Consider the following 20571-nt stretch of genomic DNA (forward strand, 5'->3'; position numbering starts at 1 on the left):
ATATCAATTAATTATTCTAATTAATTTTATTGCGAGACACAAAATTAATTCATTATTTTTACTCTCAACTAAATAATAATAGTTTCTGTTAAAATGAATTATTTTTTTTTTAGTCATGGTTCATTATTTTTGACACTAAATAAAGAAACGGCGTGCTATAAGCATCAAGATTCGATTTAAAAATGCCGCGCTTATACGCCGATATATATAGATATACAAAACGCTCGACGCTCGATGGCCAAGACGTAAAATTCTTGCTACCGAAAGAAAAAATATAAAAAGAGAAATATCAGAACGCTCAACAATCGATTCTCATACTTAATAATACCATTAAAATATTCACAAATTTCTAAAAAAACAATATGTGAATATAAATTAATTTCTATTAAATAAATTGTAAATATCATATGTAGAATCGTATGCCATAAAATCATATGTTACACATTATTTTGCCTGTTTTAATATCTTATAAAGTAAATTACCTGTTTGCTCCATATTTTTTCATTTATTGTCAATATATATAAAAATATATTTATAATTTTATTATTAATTTTTTAGCATAAATTATAGCCATCAAAAAAACATGTTTTAACATATGATTTGATTGCAGTGCCTCATAGTGTTGCTTTCAAGAAGCTTAAAAACAGCTTTTTGAATCTGTCGCTAGGATATCTACATTACAGTATGTACTTGTTAGCCCACGTGTGTTTTATATATTGTTGTTTAGCCCACGTATGTTTATATATGATTAATATTGTTGTAATTACACTAATATATTCGTTAACATATAGTGAAAGAAAAACGCAACAAACAAAATGGTTGTGATAGGGAAGAAGAAAGTAAGAATTAATTTGTACATTTATGTAATTGACATTAAAAATATTTTAGGTTATAATGTTATCTTCTTAACAAAATAATATAACATATATAGTTTTAAATAATTTAAATAACATGTATTTTGCGTATTTTACAGTATCAATCAGGAGAAGGAGCACAGTTTATGACCAGAAAATCTGCATTGAAAAAATTGCAACTTTCTTTAAATGAATTTCGCAAACTATGTATATTGAAAGGAATTTATCCAAGGGAGCCTCGTAATCGTAAAAGAGCACAAAAAGGTGAAGCTGGAATAAAAACCTTGTATCATAAAAAGGATATTCAATTCTTAATGCACGAACCGATAATATGGAAATTAAGGGATTACAAAGTGAGTTAATATCTATCACTCTAATATTTTGTTTTGAAACATTATCTATGTATGTCTAATTTCTTCCTAGGTATTCAATAGAAAAGTTGGAAGGGCAAGGGCACTTAGAGATTTTGCTGAAATGAAAAGATATTTAAGTAATCATCCAACTTTGAAATTGGATCATATCGTCAAAGAACGCTATCCGACATTTGTAGACGCTTTGAGAGATTTAGATGATTGTTTAACTTTATGTTTCTTGTTCAGTACATTCCCATCATTAGCTCATATACCACGCGATCAATCAGCTCTGTGCAGAAGATTAACTATTGAATTTTTACATTTCGTCATAGCGGCTAAAGCCTTAAGAAAAGTTTTTATATCCATAAAAGGTTATTACTATCAAGCGGAAATCAAAGGCCAAATAGTAAATTGGATCGTACCACATCATTTCTCTTTTGAACCGCAAGAGAAAAGAGAAGTTGATTTCAAAGTTATGTCCATATTTGTGGAATTTTATGTCGTAATGCTTGGATTTGTTAATTATAGACTTTATCATTCACTTAATTTGTTTTATCCTCCACAATTTAATAATACTGGTAAGATGATCTTGATGATAATACTGGTAAGATGAAGTCTGTGCCACTTATATATAAGTAATCGTGGATAACTTCTACCACTTGCGAGAAACGATGATTGAAGCGTGGTCACCTAGCGTCTGATGCCGGAACTAGCGTGAGCGGCGTGCTACGCTGTGGCGAGGCAGGCGCGAGTTGCAACAATTACTGCCGAGTATAAGGAGATGTCTATCTTAAGGGGTTATACGCAGTTGCGAGGCTCGAAAAAGACGTATTTTCATGAATTATTTCTAGAAACAGTTTTTATTTCTCAAAAAAAATTGTTGGTAATTCAAATAGAGTGAACTTTTGAGAATACAATAGCGCGTCGATTCTGTAAAAATATTAATCTGCACTGCTCCTGTAGATGATTTCCTGAACGTCCTCTAAAAAAAGACGTTTGGCGGTGATCTCCATTTTGACGGTTTGGATTATCCGAAATTAAAAAATATGGTGGATTCTTTTAAAGGATAGATTAATGCAGGTATTAAAACCAAGGAATAATAAAAATTTTGATTTTTGACAAAATGGCGTCTATTTGAAAAAAAGTTGTTGTTTTCGACTAAAATTTTCGCTCTAAATTGTAAAAAAAAATAGTAATAATTTTTTTAAATCTTATTCCTCTCGCCAATACCCGAGGAATATATCTAAGAATATTGTGAAAAAATATAAATCAAATCGGTTGAGTTATTTCTGAGAAATCGAGATCACCGACTTTGAAAATACCGTTTTGAGAAAAACGCGTTTAAAGTTTCAAAGAGACGTTTACACATAGTTAAAAATTTTTGTTTGCAGCTCACATGAAGTGAAGAATATTTGTCGGATCGATTTGAAATTTTCAGAGAATATACTTAAATATATTTACATTCCGATAATGCAAAAAAAAAAAAAAATCGATTTTTTGAAAATCCTAACTGCGTATAACCCCTTAATGTACAATGTTTATTGAAATAAATAATTATTAATATAAATTGAGATAGAAAATTTCTTGTTTTGAAAGACTACAAAAAATTTTTCCCTTTACTTGGCGGGACTTGGATCAAGTCCAGAGCTCTGGGTTCAGAGACGTTAATAAAATGTATTATTTTAATCTGTTGAAATATTAAGTTTATTTTGTCAAATGAGAGAGTTAATAGTGTTTGTATATATAAAAAAAGCTGTTAGCAAAACTAAATAGTCTTTTGTTTAGGTACGATTTCGTTTTGTTCGTCAGGTGACACGCTTGAAATAATCAGCTGATGTGTGGTCGTACCGAAACCTCCCGAATATTCTCGATCTGGAAGTAATCTAGAATTTTTATGATTAGGAATTGTGGGGAAACTTCGATTAAGGGGAGAAATACGTGTAGAGGCTTCAAAAATTTAATTTTTTTTTTTTATAAATCGCTTGTAAAATTATTAAAAAATATAGTCATCAAATGTTAAGTCAGAAATCCAAGTCGTTCAAAAGTTATAAACAATTAAGTGAGCGCCCGTCGTTAAAATGTCGGAACGCGTGGCATGTAATACGGAACGGTCGAGCTTTTTTCTAACGCATTTTTCTCAAAACGATTTTTTTTGGATTTGTGTACACTCTAGTTTACAAAGTTTTTAACCAATCATTTTGAAATTTGGAATATAGTTTCTTTATATAATTACACTACATTTGAACCTGAATCATAAGCGATATCTTTGTTTAAAGTTTTTTTTTTATAATGAACAATATATGAAAAAATAGTAAAAAATCATGCTTTATGTTAACACCCCTCTAAAAAATACAAATTTTCATTTTTTCTAGGAAAATGAGGTTCAAATAGAAGATACACATATAAAAAAAGTAATTTTTCTTTGTAATTGATTTCTGATAAAAATTGTGGCTTCCACTTCCAATGCATCCACTTCGACCTGAAATGACGTCTACTGCTGACCGGATATTGGCCCGCACGATTGACCGGGCTGTGCCAACGTCTTCTGCTCCAAGTCCTGCGGCGAGCTAGTTTCCTTACTCTCCTGCTCCTCCTTGGGTGGGTTGGATGCTGTACTCCGGGTTTCTCTTCCATGGGGTATATGGATCAGGGTGTGATGCCTGCCATTGCAGATAGAACAGCAGACTTTAGACTGCCAGGAACGCACGGAATGTGCTCCGAAACAATTGAAACACACTCTCAAGTTCTTGATCGCTTGAATCCGTTCCGGGAGAGGCTTTGCCCTCTGAGACTATTACAATTCCACAGGGGATGCGAATCAGAACACAATCGACATGACGTAGAACTTCTGACTACCGCAGTCTTCGCACCCTCCGACTTCGCGTGGAAAACCTTGCGAGGATGGCCTGATTTCAAAGGAGGGGCCTCCCGTTTTTTCTCTCGTTTTTCCGACGATAACACGAAACTCCGCTTCCTGCCTTCGAGAAATTCAATCAACTCCGCAAGCGTGGGCATGAAGCAAGGCCCAGGAGCGGTTCTCGTTCCCGAATCTGAACCCGACGCTTGGTATAACCTCTCCCTCGAGACGAGTTCAGTATTCCATGCGTTGGCCGTGTCCGTATCCTACCGAGAAACCACCAGGACGTACAGAATGCTATCCCAATTCTCCACCGGCCAGCCCGCATTCTTCAAGGACCTAACAATGCCCTGTGTCCTGTCAATAAGTGACCGTAACTCTGCAGTCGACTCCCTCTTTAGACATGGAAAATCCACCAGCGTCAGGATTTTCTTTGACATGAGAAGTCTCGGATTATTGTATCGTGTCTGAAACGCCTTCCACGTACTGGCATAATTAGTCGAACTAGTTGACATGTTCCTTATCCACACCGCGGCCTCACCATCTAAGCACGATCTCAAGTATCTTAATTTCGTAGCATCATCGATTTGAGGCACGTCATGAACCATAGACTTAAAACTGTCAAAAAAGTTCTCCCAATCCTCCTCATCTCCCGAAAACTTGGGAAGAGACATCTTAGGGAGTTCCGCGCAACTTAAGTCCAACCCGGCCACCGTGGGGACAGAAGACTCCCCTGTGGGGGTGGGAGCCTCTGACTGCTGAAGTTGCCGACGCAACAACGCTAACGCGCAGAGAGCCTCCTCGTAGGCTCCATGGATGTTTCCTATCTCATCCTCCACTATATACGGATCGCTAGCGGCCTCAGGTCTAAGTATGATCTCCTCATGGGTCTGTCGCACCGCCTCAAGTATTCTATCTAGCGCGTCGGTTCTACGCTGGATCACGTTGTCATCAAGGGACAAATTTAAAATTTAAATATTATTTCTATTAAATTATGTATGTAGGAGTATTATTTATAACCCTACTTTTACACTTTCTTACTCTGATACTCTTTACTCTTTTCTTTGATATTCTTCACTCTTCACTCTTACACTCTGATACTCTCATACTCTTTATTCCTCTTACTCTGCGATTTCTCCGCTACCGCTGATTCTGATCTCTTTTACTCTTCTCTGCAACTCTTCTTCTACGACTCACTCTTTATTTATTACTCTTTACTCTTTACACTGATCCTCTGATCATCTCTTACCCCTCTTACACGACTCTCTCATCTTATATATTCTTCTCTTCTCGTATCCCCCCGCATCCACGCTAAATACACGCATGTACTCACACTCTCTCATTTCTTTCACACCATAACAATAAAGTACAACATTTCTTATAACTCTACCTAACCGAAAAACACCTTTACTTATACTCGAAATACTAACGTAAATATTTAACAACGATCGTTCTCGAACATCCATATATTAACGTTTCTTGCTTTGATATTTATTCCAATCTCACATGTATTTTAAAAAATTTTATATAACTGATTTTTTGTCTTGTAAAAATTTATTTGTGTATCAAATTGAATACTTACTTGAAAAAGAAGAATTTTATATCTACACATAAAATTAATTCAAGATATACAGAAAAGGATATTATAAAAACGTGGAATTTATTTTTTGTCTAGACATAATTTTAAAATAATAATTGTCAATGTTCTCTCTCATTATGCGCATAATTTAAATATTTCAATTAAAATTTAGTACATCATTTTAATTCCGTCAAAATTTTGTTTAGAAATATAAATTAAATTCTCAATTTAAATTCTCGTATTATAATTCGAGGCATTCAATCATATACATAATTTTAATTCGAGTATTAATTTTCCTTTGTCAATTTTATAAGATTATGTATAAATTGTTATTACTGTTGTTATTGTTACAATAATTTTTTCTTTTTTGTAGAATTTAATGAAGGCGGTGTAAATGGCAATTAATTTTGGTATTTCTGAAATTGTAAAGAAATTAAATGGTCTTATTTTTCCAAGTGTACTAAGTGATTGTTTTTTAAAATAAAAACTATGTTTCACTCAAGAATGGGTCGAACATTTAACAAAAATACCATGAGACGGACTCTTTATGAAACACTAATTCTATATATTTATCTACAACAATTCAAAAGGATATTCTATATTTATATCGATATCTTGCTCATTTTCGTGAAACACCTCGTAATTATAAGCCCTGGGGGGGTCGTCTATTTCTGCGGCAATATCGAAGAATTCATTTCTTGCCATATCTTCGACATCCTCGTCTCTTTCTTCTGCTCGAATCTCAGCTGAGTTCTCGACTGTGCTGGTGGAAAAATTGGAGGAGGATTGTCCTCCACAGTATTGGCACAGTTGAGTGCAAAGTAGACCAGTTTTTCGGCAGCTGCAACGTATAGCTTTGCTGTTTCCCGGACACGAACATTGTACCTAAAACATAAACATGTAGAGAAAATGATTAAGAATTTGCGTGCGCAAAGAATGTGTATATCATTTTTAATAAAATTCGTTCCGAATTCGCGAAACATTAGACCTTACAAATTCATTACAACATTTAGACTTTAAAAATTCGTGAATTTTTTAAAAAATCATTGAGTCGTGCAAATTTTTGCAAATTTTCAAATATCGTACTAATTTTTGTTTTCTTCTTCGAATCAAGTATAACAAAGGTAACGTTGGTGTTCAATTTAAAAGAGAAACGTTAGATGGTTAACATTTTACAAAATTATAAAATTTTTAATTTTCAAGAAATAACTAACTCGACTTGTTTCTCCATTCAATTATTTAGTCTATTCAAATTTTTTTAAGAACTTACCATTCTTAAGAAATTTTCAGGCGCTGAATCTTTACTATTCATGATAGGAATCATCATCGTGGTGGTTCGCTTCCAGCCCCAATCCCGCGCATCCAAATTGTTCCCCAACCACGATTGCACCTGATAAAATGTGCGTTTGACGTGTTCTCGCAGGACGGGTTGCGTTGGAGGTAAAGTCGCCAATCGAATTTCCACGGTGGTGTCCGTGGGCAGCGATGCAAATTTTTCGTATCGAGCATCACTGACCGACTGATTCGGATTTTTGAAGTTGTATAAATGTGCAATTATTTGTTCTGCACATTCACACAGACTCTCTACTGTACTCGTTACGTTGTAGAATATTTTTACAGCATTCTGCAGATTGTCATTCTTTTGCAGAATGGAGATGACGTTCTTCTTTTCTTTGCCGTACATGGCACTCGTCGTGTCACATCCTGCGAATGCGTGGGCAAATAAAATATACGACTTCAGATGTGCGTGGTCCTCTGTATAATACAAAGTATTTATTTTACCACCTGGCATAATATTGTAAAAAAACAGAGAATTGGAATTTGATAAACCTATCAATAAAATCAGCAGGTCGATGTCATTGCTGACAACTGCCACTTCGCGGCCCGTATTTTGCCTTAGCTCTATCGCTGTCCTTGTTATAAGCGCGTCCACATTTTCTTGAGCGAGTTTCACGTTGAAACCATGTGCACGTAAAAATACCACAAGCATCTGCACCAGTTTCATTTTGTTTTTCACATTCGACAAAAATTTTTTTTGGCTCAAAGTAAGGAATGTGCTTTCGTTGAACTCGATATCCGGTGCCATATTTTCTTCACGTCGGCGGTATCTCTCGTACGACTTTATTCCAGTATACTCGTCGGTGTATCCATCAAAGACGACCAAAGAATTTTCTCCGTATTTGTTGATGATGTGCCAATGGTACAATTCACAAATTTCTTGAAACGATGCTCCATTCGGCCAGCTGATATTGTGCAGAAGGAATCCGCCATCAATGACAAAGGTTATGTTTCGGATCGAAGTTTGTAATTGTAAAACGTACGGCTTAAATAGTTTGTTCAGTTCGGACTTCGATGTCTTCCTCATGAGACCAAACTCATCGAATAAAGATAAGGGATACGGTGAAAGTTCGTACTCTAATGCTTTACGTGTTTGTACCTCGTCACTGTGAAATATATGCGAAACACGTTGAAAGAGTAAAACAGGGTCGACCGTACTCGTATCAGTATTATTATTACAGCCATCTAAAGTTTCAACGTTGTGATCGGTATTGTCAAAGACATGTTGCACACAAACATCGTCTTCAAATACGAATTTCGGTGGATCAATGATGATCGATGCCTCGTACTGTTGCAATTGATAATATGACACGCAGAAGCCTAATTTATTAAGGATATCGATCATCACCTTTGATCCGTATTTGCGGTGAATGTAAATTCCGAGTGCCAGCTGCAGATGTGATGTGAAATCGGAACGTCGTATGAGAGCTAAAATAGAATGGGCTATTGCAGTTCGTTGCACGAAATGTCGGTCTTCATCGTCGTCGATATTTTCCGTTGAATTCGATACAACAAGTTGATCAATAAGTAAACGAAGAAGTGGAGGAATGTCTCTTTGAACTGAATTGAGAAATTTTCCAGCTGGCTGATAAGAATTGTTCTCGTAATCGTGATTCTCGATATCTTTTCGGACGATCTGTGCTGCAACGTTTACAATTGCTTCTCGCTGTTTAAAAGTGAGGGAATCCGGATCACGATACCAGTCTGCACATAACTTGGCTGCACTGAAGCATTTATAAAAGATCATTGTTTCACGGCCTTGGTGCTGATCGATGTAGATATCTTCTCCGAAAAATTCCGTCAATTTTGAAATAAAACATCTCTTGTAAAACATCTGCTGCCCTGAAGATACAGTAATTCATTCGCTGTGAATTTTCCTTTTTGCGAATTTTGTATGTATTCCGCAATGTATTGAAAATCAGACTCTATTTCTTCTAATCTTAAATTACGTTTCGGCGAGTAGGTTGGTATTTTCGCAAACAGCAAGTAACATTTAAGTGATATCGTGCGCCTACAGCAACTACAGAATCGACATCTTTCAATCGATGTTGCACATCAATGCTCATGTCATCGTCTCGCTGTTTAGCTATATTGAGAATCTTTTCTTTCATAAAGTCGTTCTGTATCACGGAGCCTTGTTTGCCCTTTGCTTTCCATGGACGTGCGCATATTAAGCACAAGTCACGGAAATTAAATTCATTTTCCGATTTAGAAAGATTCGCTGACGTACTAGGTGTTTCAGCAGAAGATGTCGATGAAGCTTTCAGTTTTTCTGCTCTTGCGGCTACACTTTTGATTGTCGCCCTTGAGTACCATTTGCGGCACGAGTCATGCAGGACATCCGAAGTACGATTGCACCAAATCTCCCATTTTTTATCGCGAAGTTCTTTGCTTTTCAAAATTAATGTCCTCAGACCCTTTTCTCTTACGGTGACGACTGGCAACGTAGCAGACTCCAGTGCTTCATCGCATATGTTGCATACCTTGTCCACATCCATGAACACGGCTTTTTAATAAAATAAAAATAAAATGAGATTTTATTATTTACATATATATATATATTTATTTTATTTTTATATATATTTTAATTAATTAATACTGTTCAACTGCGCTAAAAGACAAGTAACTGTGTTTCCAAGGGGACATTGCTCTGGGATAGCCACGGATTTTAAAGAGCTTTGGTATATTAGTAGTATACTTTTAGGGTGTTTTTGTGGTAAAGGGTTTTTTCAAAATGCCCAGCTAATTTGGAGAAAAAACGTTTTAAAGTTTTAATTTTTGTTGTATATATGTTTATAAAATTAAGATAATTATCTTAATTTTAACCGTCTATCAATTGGCGCGATAGCGTCAGTTCTTGCTTCTCGTGCCGCTAATTAGAGTTCCTTCATGGAGGAAGTTTTTTTTAATAATTTTTTTCTATCTCTTTTCAAATTTTTTTCATGTTTCTTAATTTTTTATTATAAAGAAGAAAGAGAAAATTATTTATTACAAAAAAATTAGAAACAATAAATTTTTTCACATCTCGCGCAATTAATAAAAGATGACTTTTTACACAAACAATGATTTATTTTAAAAGGTCTGTTGGAAATCAAACAAGATTAACGTTTAAAAATATTTATCTTTCATTTGGTTTTAATAATTTCGAAGCGTACCATGCATATCGAATCATTTTATGAAAAAATTTTGATGACAATTGATAATGGACTATTGAATGCTTTTACGATAACTATCACTCTGGAATTAGCGTTCAATAAATATTAATAAATGTACAAGAAATGTTAAAACTCATGGATATAAAAAAATTATACATGAAATTGTTAATGATTAGAATATATACGATTGTTATATTTGTTAATATATATTGAAAATTTATCTATTTTTATATACCTTTTAAAAAATAAAATGTTAACTAATAATTAAAGTAATTCAAGTAATCAATTTTCTTTTATTATTTGCGCAAGATGGTAATAAATTTAGTATTTTTAATTTTTTTGTAATAAATAATTTTCTCTTTCCTGTATATTTAAAAATTTTGAAATATTAAAAAAAAATTGAAAACAGATAGAAAAAAATTATTAAAAATAATTCCCACATAAAGGATCGAACACTAACTAGCGGCACGAGAAGCAAGAACGCTACTACTGACGTTAGCGCGCCATTTGATAAACGGTCGAAATTAACAGTCACTTCTGATTTTAATATAATGGTTTAGTGGAAAAGATGAGACAAAAGAATAAGAATTATATTAGAAATTGCGAACTTCTACTACAGGTTTCGAAGCCGCAATTTCTTATAGAATATTTAGTAATACTTAAAGTAGATACGCATAAGCGTACGCACAAATGATTAAATCTTCTTATCTCCTATTCCGAATCCTTTGTGATGACTAACTCGACTTGGTAGCGTGTATGTTCAGGAAGTAGAGGTTCTCAATAACGATGCCGAATATGCAGCTTCACTCAAACCAGGAATCAGGATTTCACACCTCACAGGAGGCACCAAAATGTATTTGTCAAAATTCCTACAACATGGAGTCCTCCGGCGATTTGGTTAAGCTAATTATGGGGAAGGTGAAAAGGTTAATTAAAATAAATAGAAAACACTTGGTTGAGCCAATAGAAGTGTAATGCTTAATTGGTTCGTCAGGGAAAAGCCTTGCAGAATAAAAACCCTGATTGATATTAGTCTACACCTTACTATCAGCGTTCGACCACGGGCAACGCACGTGGGATCGCCTTGTTCGAATATTCGGATTAAATAAGAAATAAGGTGTCTCACCGTTTATTACCGCCTCTGCGATGCGTTTCTTTCACACCTTTATACTCTTAAATCGTTATATATTTTAAATTGTTTTAAGAAAGTATAAAGTTAACGCGAATAAACGTTGCGAAATTATACTAATATATTAACTGTTTAACGTATCCTTAATGACTGACAGTTTAAATTTTATTGCTTTTAGATAAAAGTTGAGAGTGGGGTATATTCAGTGTCCTACATTTGTCCTTAGTAGAAACAATAATATATTTAATTATAAGTACCATAAACTGTTCATTGTATATTTTAAATTCGAACGTTAGTAAGTTCAAATTCTACATGATCCTTCTAATGGTATGACGAATCGTGTACTAGCAGCTAAATTAATCTAACGTACTCGTTTGTTTATCTTCGATCGCAAGTGCGTTGCGATAAGTTAATTCCAATTTCATATTTTCTAGCCGAACAATAAAACCGTTAATTTATAGATACCTGTTGCGACCTCGACTGTTTTCCTATAACGCTGTTTAAACTTTTTATACTATTTATATTTTTTGTTTCGTATATCGAGTGTTTGATGTAAGCAGGAGACTTACGACTGATAAGCGTTTGTGGTTATTACACCGTCTAATAATACCATCAATTCTATCGAGCCAATTAGGATTATCGATAATTAAAATTATATGAGTTTGCTTTAAACCCGAAAATATTATTTTTCATAAATAATATCACAAATTTGGATGAAATATCAAAATTAACATTCTACATTTATGTTTACAATAATATCACCTAAATACGTTACATTTTAGAAATATTTTAAAATCAATTCATACCAAATCCTTGTAATATCTCAAAAATCGGTTATTGTGCAGATTATCTAGTTAACGGACAGATTAATTCAACTGATGATTATAAATAATATTTTGATTATAGGAATTTGAAGTAGGATATGGGATAAATATCTGCAACTTTAAGATTATTAATTCTACGTACATTCATTTTCATAGATTCAACTTTTGATTTTTTGACTATTTTAAATCATTCGAGGTATAATGATGAATAATATTATATATAACAAAATTGATAAAAAGATTTATTCAATATTTCAACAAGCGATATATGAAAATTTGATATAACTATGATCTCTCTCATGAGATTTGTGAATGTATTCAAAAAGCAGCGCACGACCAGAATTATTTGAATACAATTTCTTCAGTAATAAATCAAGTTTTTCTTTAGTCATTATCTAAAGTTCTAATAAACTACTAACATAAGCGCGATTTATAAATTTGATTGAAGATTATAAAAGATGATTACAAGATATGTTAATTACAAAAAATTCGAAACTAGACTAAAATAAACGGTTATCAACTTGCGTTTGTTTATTATCTTTTCAACGCAACCTCTCGTTTATAAATTTATGTCATTGTCATATTTAGAAACATTTCTTTTACAATTCGTCAGTATCTTGTAAAGTATTTCTTTAGTACCAGAATCGCAATTTCTGTCAACTAATAGACCTGAACAGGATTTCCCTATCGATCAGTCCCTAAATAAATTTCAAATTTAAATTATCTTTTCGTTAAGGAAAAAATTTAAATTAATAACTTAATTGTTTTAAATAACAATTACAATTTTTTGTATTCCTCTTTGGAACTTTTGATTAGAATAGCAAAATTTTATATTTTCGGTACAAGTATTATTTCCTGAAAGTATAACATCCAGATCTAAATCTTCGAACGATTTCAATAACGTGCAGAATTATTGTCTACAAATAGAAAAACAACTTTTTTCCTTCTGTTCCGTCATTTATCGGAACAGTAGGGGGTAAGAGTATACAACGGAGGATTTGGATAAGATACACATTTACAAAGATGCTCGACCGGTGACTATGCAAAGAAATAAAGAATATTTGTTTAGGACCTTTGGGTTTTATTGCGTCGGCATCTATTCATAGAGTATAAAGAACAAACATAGCAATCGCCAGGGCATCTTATTTCGAATTCCTAGAAACGGTAACGCAGTATATTTGATCAGATGTCCCCACTCCAAGGTCGCATCGGAGCCCTTTGGTGGGATGTATCGTGGAGGGGGGGGGGAAGAGGGCAGTTACATTTTAGACCAAAAAGAGTTAGTCGTCCATACTCGTTAGGCGGAATCACATCCAAGTGATCCGAGCAGCATTCAATACATTACACAAATACAACTAGTCAGTAACCCGAGGTTATTGCTAGTACTAAGCATCAAAGTTAGCATAGATCAGTATACAAGGCCCAAGCACCATACTGATCTCTTGGAAACGAGTATTAATAAATATTCACATTTCATTACAAGTTGAAGTGTATTATTTGGATCAACTCCTTCCGTCCTTACAACGCGGAAGTGGAAAGAGACAGCAGTCTTTTTCCTAGCAAAGTGAGAAAGCGCGTGCACGAAAGCGTGCACAGTACGGGAGTGGGAACCAGCACTACCGTACAACTGTACATTTGGTTCTGCGAGTTGGATCAATCACATTAAATGGTCCTTCGAGCCGGATCAATCGTACATTAAATGGTCCTTCGAGCCGGATTGCTCTACGAAGGTCGCGAACGATCAGTAAGCAAGTTCGTGAATTCAATCAACGAGAGCAGCAATAGCATCAACGCCGAGGAAGAATAGGAAAACGCAGGAAGAGGCAATACACGGTATCCAGCCACGCAGCATCAACACGAGCATCTGCCGTCGGACGGTATCGTTATCGGTAACAGGTCAGTCTCTTTTCCTTCTTAGCCTATCCTTCTCCTTCATTTAATATTGCTACTATCTCGGTACAAACATGGCTGAGCAATTAAGAGATTTACACATTAAACGGGGTCAGATAAAGGCATATATGACTAGGGCAAAGAGTCATATTGATAAACTAGCACAAACGCGTAGTACACCCCGCCTCAGGTTTCGTCGCGATGAGATCTTGGTCAAATCGCGTGAATTCGAAGAAGTGCAAACCAAAATCGAACTAATTGATGATACATCCGATCACAGTGTGGAACGTGAATCTTTTGAAGACGCGCTTTTTACAATCATCGGCAACATCGACGAATTATTGGAAGATTGGTCGAATTCAGCGCATTCCGCGTCGACGAATGCACCTTCTCCGACGCAATCACAATTATCCGCGGGTTCTAACGGGCATATCAGGTTGCCGAAAATAGAATTACCACAATTCGGTGGATCGTACGAAGAGTGGTATTCTTTTCGCGATACTTTTAAGTCACTAATACATGAAAACTCGTCGTTATCGGCGATCCAAAAGTTCCATTATCTTCGCTCGTCACTAAAAGGCGAGGCGGCGGACATAACGCGGGCATTAACGATTTCGGACGTAAATTACGAAGAAGCGTGGAAATTGCTACAAAATAGGTACGACAACAAACGTAGGATAGTGCATACTCATATAAGGGGTATCATGGATATACCTAAGATTCAAAAGGAAAATAGCGTTGCGCTGCGCCAATTAGTTGACGCTGCGCCAATTAGTTGACGCTGCCTCAAGAAACACAAGGGCACTTAGTGCACTGCAAAGGCCGGTCAATCAGTCGGATGACTTACTGGTATGCACGGTGGTAGACAAGTTAGACGCGAAAACGAACGAAGAGTGGGAAAGCAAGCTTTCACCGTCGGAAGTGCCCACCTTCGCACAATTAATGGAATTCCTGACGCACCGGTGTCAGGTATTAGAAGCAATCGCAAAACCACCAATGCCGCTCGTGACGAATCACAACCGACCGAAACCGCGCCAGCATTGTCTTCGCAGGTAACTACAAGCATACTCGCGTGTCCGATATGCAAGGAAAGCCACCAGCTTTACAAATGCGAAAGGTTCAGGAAGATGCCAGTTAGGGATCGCGTCTCCGAGGCAAGGAAAAAAGGGTTATGCCTTAATTGCTTGCGGTCGACGAATCATTTTGCCATCGAATGCAATGCGAGTCGGTGTAAGGTGTGCAACCGGAAACATAACACCTTACTACATACCCAGTCAGAACCGTCGCAGGGTTCCACGGCCGTCGCTAACGAACGCGGCGAGTCAGACAGCGAAGCGGCGGTTGCAAACATAGGTCGCGGGTTAAAGGCAGCATCTCATCGAGAGGCGTTACTTTTAACAGCCAAGGTCAAGCTATTAGACGTAAATGGAAAACCAATAACCGTTCGGGCATTATTGGATTCGGGGTCCCAAGTAAACATAATAACGCGTAACTTAGCGCAGCGTCTAAGGTTGCAATCAAAGGAATTCCGAGCGCCGATCGCCGGAATTGGTCAAATGACGACACAACCGCTACATCAAATGGAGGTTGTGCTCAAGTCCAACTACAATAACTACCGGAGAAAAATAATTGTGTAATATTAAATTCAATTACAAAAAAATTACCAGCCGTATCTATGGACGGGAATAAACTTGCGATTCCCGGTAATATAAGGTTAGCGGACCCCGCGTTCTACGAAAGTGCGAATATCGACGTGTTATTGGGAATAGAGGTCTATCTAGAGATCTTATGTACGGGCCAAATAAAGGCAACGCGTTCGCATCCAACGTTGCAAAAACGCAGTTGGGATGGGTGGTAGGCGGCTGTTTGCGTGATGTAAAGGGCAGCCCCAAGGAGGTAGCATGTAACATCGCTACGCAAGTACAGGATGTTGACCAGTTGGTGTCGCGGTTTTGGGAACTGGATAACGTCGCGGATGTTCATCCGTTAACAGAGCAGGAACGGTACTGCGAAGAGCATTTCAAGAGAACGTACAGACGTGACGCGGACGGTCGATTCGTGGTGCGCCTCCCATCATAGAAGAAAGATATAAGTCTCCAGGATAATAGGACCGCGGCATTGAATCGGTTTTTCTCCCTAGAGCGCAAGTTAGCTAAAAATCCAACATTGCGAGATGCGTACTCAAGCTTTATAAAAGAATACAGGGATTTAGAGCACATGCGGACGTTACCAGAAGATAAAGCAACTCCGCTAAGTACTTACTACATACCACATCATGCAATTTTAAACGAGAAAAGTGCAACGACAAAGTTGCGTGTGGTATTTGACGCGTCGGCCAAGTCGAAGTCAGGCATATCGTTAAACGACGCATTGGCCATAGGACCAAATATACAGGATGATTTATTTTCGATAATAGCGAGGTTTAGAGCATACGCGTACGTGATAACAGCGGACATTCAGAAAATGTATAGACAGATCCGTGTCGACGAATCGCAGGTTAGCCTACAGAAGATATTCTGGCGTGATGATGTGCGAAACCCAGTGAGCACGTGTGAGCTCCTAACTCTAACGTACGGTACGGCGTCGGCGTCATTTTTGGCTACGCGGTGTCTAAAAGAGATAGCGGATTTAGAGGAGGGAAATCATCCGATAGGCGCGCAGGTCATACGACGCGATTTTTATGTGGACGACTTGCTGACCGGCGCAGATTCGATTGCGGAGGTTAGAGAAATACGCGATCAGGTAAACCAGGTATTAGCCAAAGCAGGGTTTAAATTGCATAAATGGGCGGCTAATTCGGGGAAAATATTACCGCACATTCCCGAAAAGGTCGATTCAAAGCAAATACTGAATCTAAATAAGGAAGGCGATATAAGGGCGTTGGGCGTCTTGTGGGATCCCAGCGATGATTCATTTCAGTATTCCGTTCCGATAGCGGCGCCAGTGCACCGAATCACGAAAAGGGTCATATTGGCATCGGTTGCTAAGGTATTCGATCCGTTGGGATTAATTGGGCCAGTCACTGTAACGGGGAAGGTTATCATACAAAGACTATGGCAAAGGGGCATACATTGGGATGAATCCATACCAATGGATTTAGAGACAGCATGGTTGCATTACGCGAAACAACTCCCAGTGCTAAATGACATAAGGGTCGAACGGAAAACTATTTGTAAAAACGCGAAGGAAATAGAGATGCACGGATTCGCGGACGCATCCGAAACGGCGTATGGGGCCTGCATCTATATAGTTTCGAAGGACGGGCGCGGAAACGGGAGCAGCAACTTATTGTGTGCGCGCTCGAGAGTAGCACCGTTAAAGGCGGTATCGCTACCGCGATTAGAGTTGTGCGCTACCGTATTGCTCGCGAGGATGATAAACAAGCTGACGACGAACATGCGCGTAGAATTCAGGAAAATATGTTGCTGGTCAGACTCCACCATTGCATTGGCATGGATAAGATCACCATCGCGAAATTGGACCACGTTTGTGGCCAATCGCGTGGCGGAAATTCAAGAGCGAATACCAAACTCGAAGTGGGGACATGTGTCTTCCGCCGAAAATCCAGCGGATTTCATATCGAGGGGGGTAACCCCAACAGAACTGTTAAGTCTGGATCTATGGTGGCACGGGCCAGGAATGGTCTTCGGGAACGCAACGGATACAGCGCCAGAAGTCCCACTCGAAGAATTACCAGAACGTCGAAATACGAGTGTCAGGTGCACGGTCGCGATGATAGGCCGCGACCAGAGGTCGCGAGAGTTTTGTGATCGTATATTCAATAAATATTCGCAATTCACCCGACTAGTGCGGGTCATAGCATACTGCGGCAGGTTTTGCAAAACGCGCGGCGTATAAACCAAGGACATCGGTCCGTTAACGGTGGCTGAAATCGCGCAAGCCAGGGAGCGTTTAATAAAGCTGTGTCAAGCGCAAGAGTTCGGCGAGGAAATAAGGGCAATAACAAAAAACCCAAGGATTATTGTACATGGTAGACTGGCGTGTCTTAAGCCGTTTCTGGATACCAACGGGATCATGCGTGTCGGGGGGAGGCTGCAACACGCGGACATAGCGTACGGCAATAAGTACCCAATTGTGCTACCAAGACGCACAAACTTACCGCGTTAATAATTCAGCACGAACATATAAAAAATTTCCATGCGGGCCCGCAACTAACACTCGCGGCGGTAAGAGAGAATTATTGGCCCATGGCAGGCAGAAGTACCGTCCGCGGAATAATTCGGATTTGCGTAGTTTGTTTTAAAAATGCGCCGATGAATTCGAGATATGTGATGGGTAATCTACCGGAATCACGGGTTACCCCCTCGCAACCATTCACAAACACCGGAATAGACTATTGCGGCCCTTTTTTGGTCAAAGAAGGGAGAAGACGGAATGCCAAATATGTAAAGGCATACGGTGCGATATTTGTATGCATGGCGACAAAGGCCGTGCACATAGAATTAGTAACAGACATGTCAACAGACTGTTTTATAGCGTGCCTGAAGCGATTTATGGCACGGCGGGGTAAGCCTGCCAATATATATTCGGACAATGGGACGAACTTCGTTGGGGCAAATCGGACGTTAGGAGAGTTAAGAACGCAGGTTTTCAATGATATAGCAAAGGCCAAAATTAGCGATCAACTAAGTATTGAGGGAGTGGCCTGGCATTACATTCCGCCAGGCGCTCCAAATTTCGGTGGCTTGTGGGAAGCGGCAGTGAAGGCTGCGAAATATCACCTGAGGCGCGTGGTAGGGAATGCTTCCTTAACGTTCGAAGAGTTAAGTACCATACTTACCCAAATAGAAGCAATATTGAACTCCCGCCCTCTATTACCTATATCCGCCGATTCTAGAGACCTAAACGCCCTTACTCCTGCACATTTCCTTATCAGAGACTTCCTGCTGTCGGTATCGGAACCGGACATAAGGGAGATAGCAATTAATAGACTATCACGGCTACAACTAATCGAGCAGCTGCGCCAGCATTTCTGGAAACGTTGGTCGAAGGAATATTTAAATCTACTCAACCAGAGGCCAGCGAGATCTATACGAACATGTGATCCACTACAGGAAGGCCACTTGGTTGTCATTCGAGATGACAATTTACCCCCACTACGATGGCTATTAGGCAGGGTGGAGCAGCTAATAGCAGGCGCAGACGGAATAGTGAGGACAGCAATGATTCGAACATCTAAGGGAACCATTAAGCGGGCTGCAACAAGGCTGTGTGTTCTGCCAATAGAGCAGCCGTAGGCGGTCATAAAAATTGTTGTATTTAAATATGTTCAATGTATCTTTAAGGTGGTGCTTGGAAGCTTTGATTAGTCTTAGAATATACTGTATATAAGGTTCACTACATTCCAATTGTATGTTGAAAGGCAGGCCTTTCAAGGGGGCCGGCATGTTCCGTCATTTATCGGAACAGTAGGGGGTAAGAGTATATAACGGAGGATTTGGATAAGATACACATTTACAAAGATGCTCGACCGGTGACTATGCAAAGAAATAAAGAATATTTGTTTAGGACCTTTGGGTTTTATTGCGTCGGCATCTATTCATAGAGTATAAAGAACAAACATAGCAATCGCCAGGGCATCTTATTTCGAATTCCTAGAAACGGTAACGCAGTATATTTGATCAGATGTCCCCACTCCAAGGTCGCATCGGAGCCCTTTGGTGGGATGTATCGTGGAGGGGGGGGGAAGAGGGCAGTTACATTTTAGACCAAAAAGAGTTAGTCGTCCATACTCGTTAGGCGGAATCACATCCAAGTGATCCGAGCAGCATTCAATACATTACACAAATACAACTAGTCAGTAACCCGAGGTTATTGCTAGTACTAAGCATCAAAGTTAGCATAGATCAGTATACAAGGCCCAAGCACCATACTGATCTCTTGGAAACGAGTATTAATAAATATTCACATTTCATTACAAGTTGAAGTGTATTATTTGGATCAACTCCTTCCGTCCTTACAACGCGGAAGTGGAAAGAGACAGCAGTCTTTTTCCTAGCAAAGTGAGAAAGCGCGTGCACGAAAGCGTGCACAGTACGGGAGTGGGAACCACCACTACCGTACAACTGTACATTTGGTTCTGCGAGTTGGATCAATCACATTAAATGGTCCTTCGAGCCGGATCAATCGTACACTTTCGCTACTTCTTCTATTAACCATTATTAACCTATTTTTTTTAAGCAGTTAATTGGCTTTGAAATCGTCCATATAACAATTTCACACGTTTTTAATACTTTTTATCCATGCTAGATATATCATCATAATATTTTGATTAATTATCTATCATCACGTAATTTCAATGACTAAAAAATGCATTGATTTAAAATTTGACTATCCTGTATTATTTGTTTCTTGTCTGTCAGACTGTTGTTCATTTAATCCCTTATTTTGCCATAGTTTCTGCAATTCTGCGGCCTTTATTACCGCTTCATTGAAATGTAAGGAATTAGTAGGCATATTTTCTAAAGAAATACCTATGTCTTGATTGCATAATCCGCATAAAAACTGTTTGATTAATTTTTTATTAAATGCGTCAAGGTAAAAACACTCAAAGTATAGTTTTTTTAAACTT

The 20571-nt window shown here is 37.8% G+C and overlaps 2 protein-coding genes across 2 annotated transcripts; both read left to right on the forward strand.

Annotated features, from left to right (window-relative positions):
• The first annotated feature begins 688 nt into the window (after positions 1 to 688).
• On the forward strand, positions 689 to 2875 carry LOC122513574 (pescadillo homolog). Its single transcript, XM_043629984.1, has 4 exons — positions 689 to 839; positions 974 to 1207; positions 1278 to 1811; positions 2804 to 2875. The coding sequence occupies exons 1-4, from the start codon at positions 816 to 818 to the stop codon at positions 2873 to 2875; spliced, it is 864 nt and encodes a 287-aa protein (XP_043485919.1). The 5' UTR covers positions 689 to 815.
• An 11955-nt stretch (positions 2876 to 14830) lies between these two features.
• Positions 14831 to 17749, forward strand: LOC122513575. Its single transcript, XM_043629986.1, has 4 exons — positions 14831 to 15565; positions 15693 to 16029; positions 16120 to 17206; positions 17323 to 17749. The coding sequence occupies exons 1-4, from the start codon at positions 14831 to 14833 to the stop codon at positions 17747 to 17749; spliced, it is 2586 nt and encodes an 861-aa protein (XP_043485921.1).
• The last annotated feature ends 2822 nt before the right edge of the window (positions 17750 to 20571 follow it).

The sequence above is a fragment of the Polistes fuscatus genome, unplaced genomic scaffold (genome assembly GCF_010416935.1).
Source record: "Polistes fuscatus isolate 324 unplaced genomic scaffold, CU_Pfus_HIC Scaffold12, whole genome shotgun sequence".
Lineage (NCBI taxonomy): Eukaryota > Metazoa > Arthropoda > Insecta > Hymenoptera > Vespidae > Polistes > Polistes fuscatus.

Coding starts and splice junctions, on each gene's coding strand:
- LOC122513574 (XM_043629984.1), top strand. CDS start 816: ATGGTTGTGATAGGGAAGAAGAAA. Junction 1,208..1,277: donor GGAAATTAAGGGATTACAAA/GTGAGTTAATAT, acceptor ATTTCTTCCTAG/GTATTCAATAGAAAAGTTGG. Junction 1,812..2,803: donor TGATCTTGATGATAATACTG/GTAAGATGAAGT, acceptor TTGTTTTGAAAG/ACTACAAAAAATTTTTCCCT.
- LOC122513575 (XM_043629986.1), top strand. CDS start 14,831: ATGCACGGTGGTAGACAAGTTAGACGCGAAAACGAACGAAGAGTGGGA. Junction 15,566..15,692: donor AACCGCTACATCAAATGGAG/GTTGTGCTCAAG, acceptor CGGTAATATAAG/GTTAGCGGACCCCGCGTTCT. Junction 17,207..17,322: donor GCGGACGCATCCGAAACGGC/GTATGGGGCCTG, acceptor TACCGCGATTAG/AGTTGTGCGCTACCGTATTG.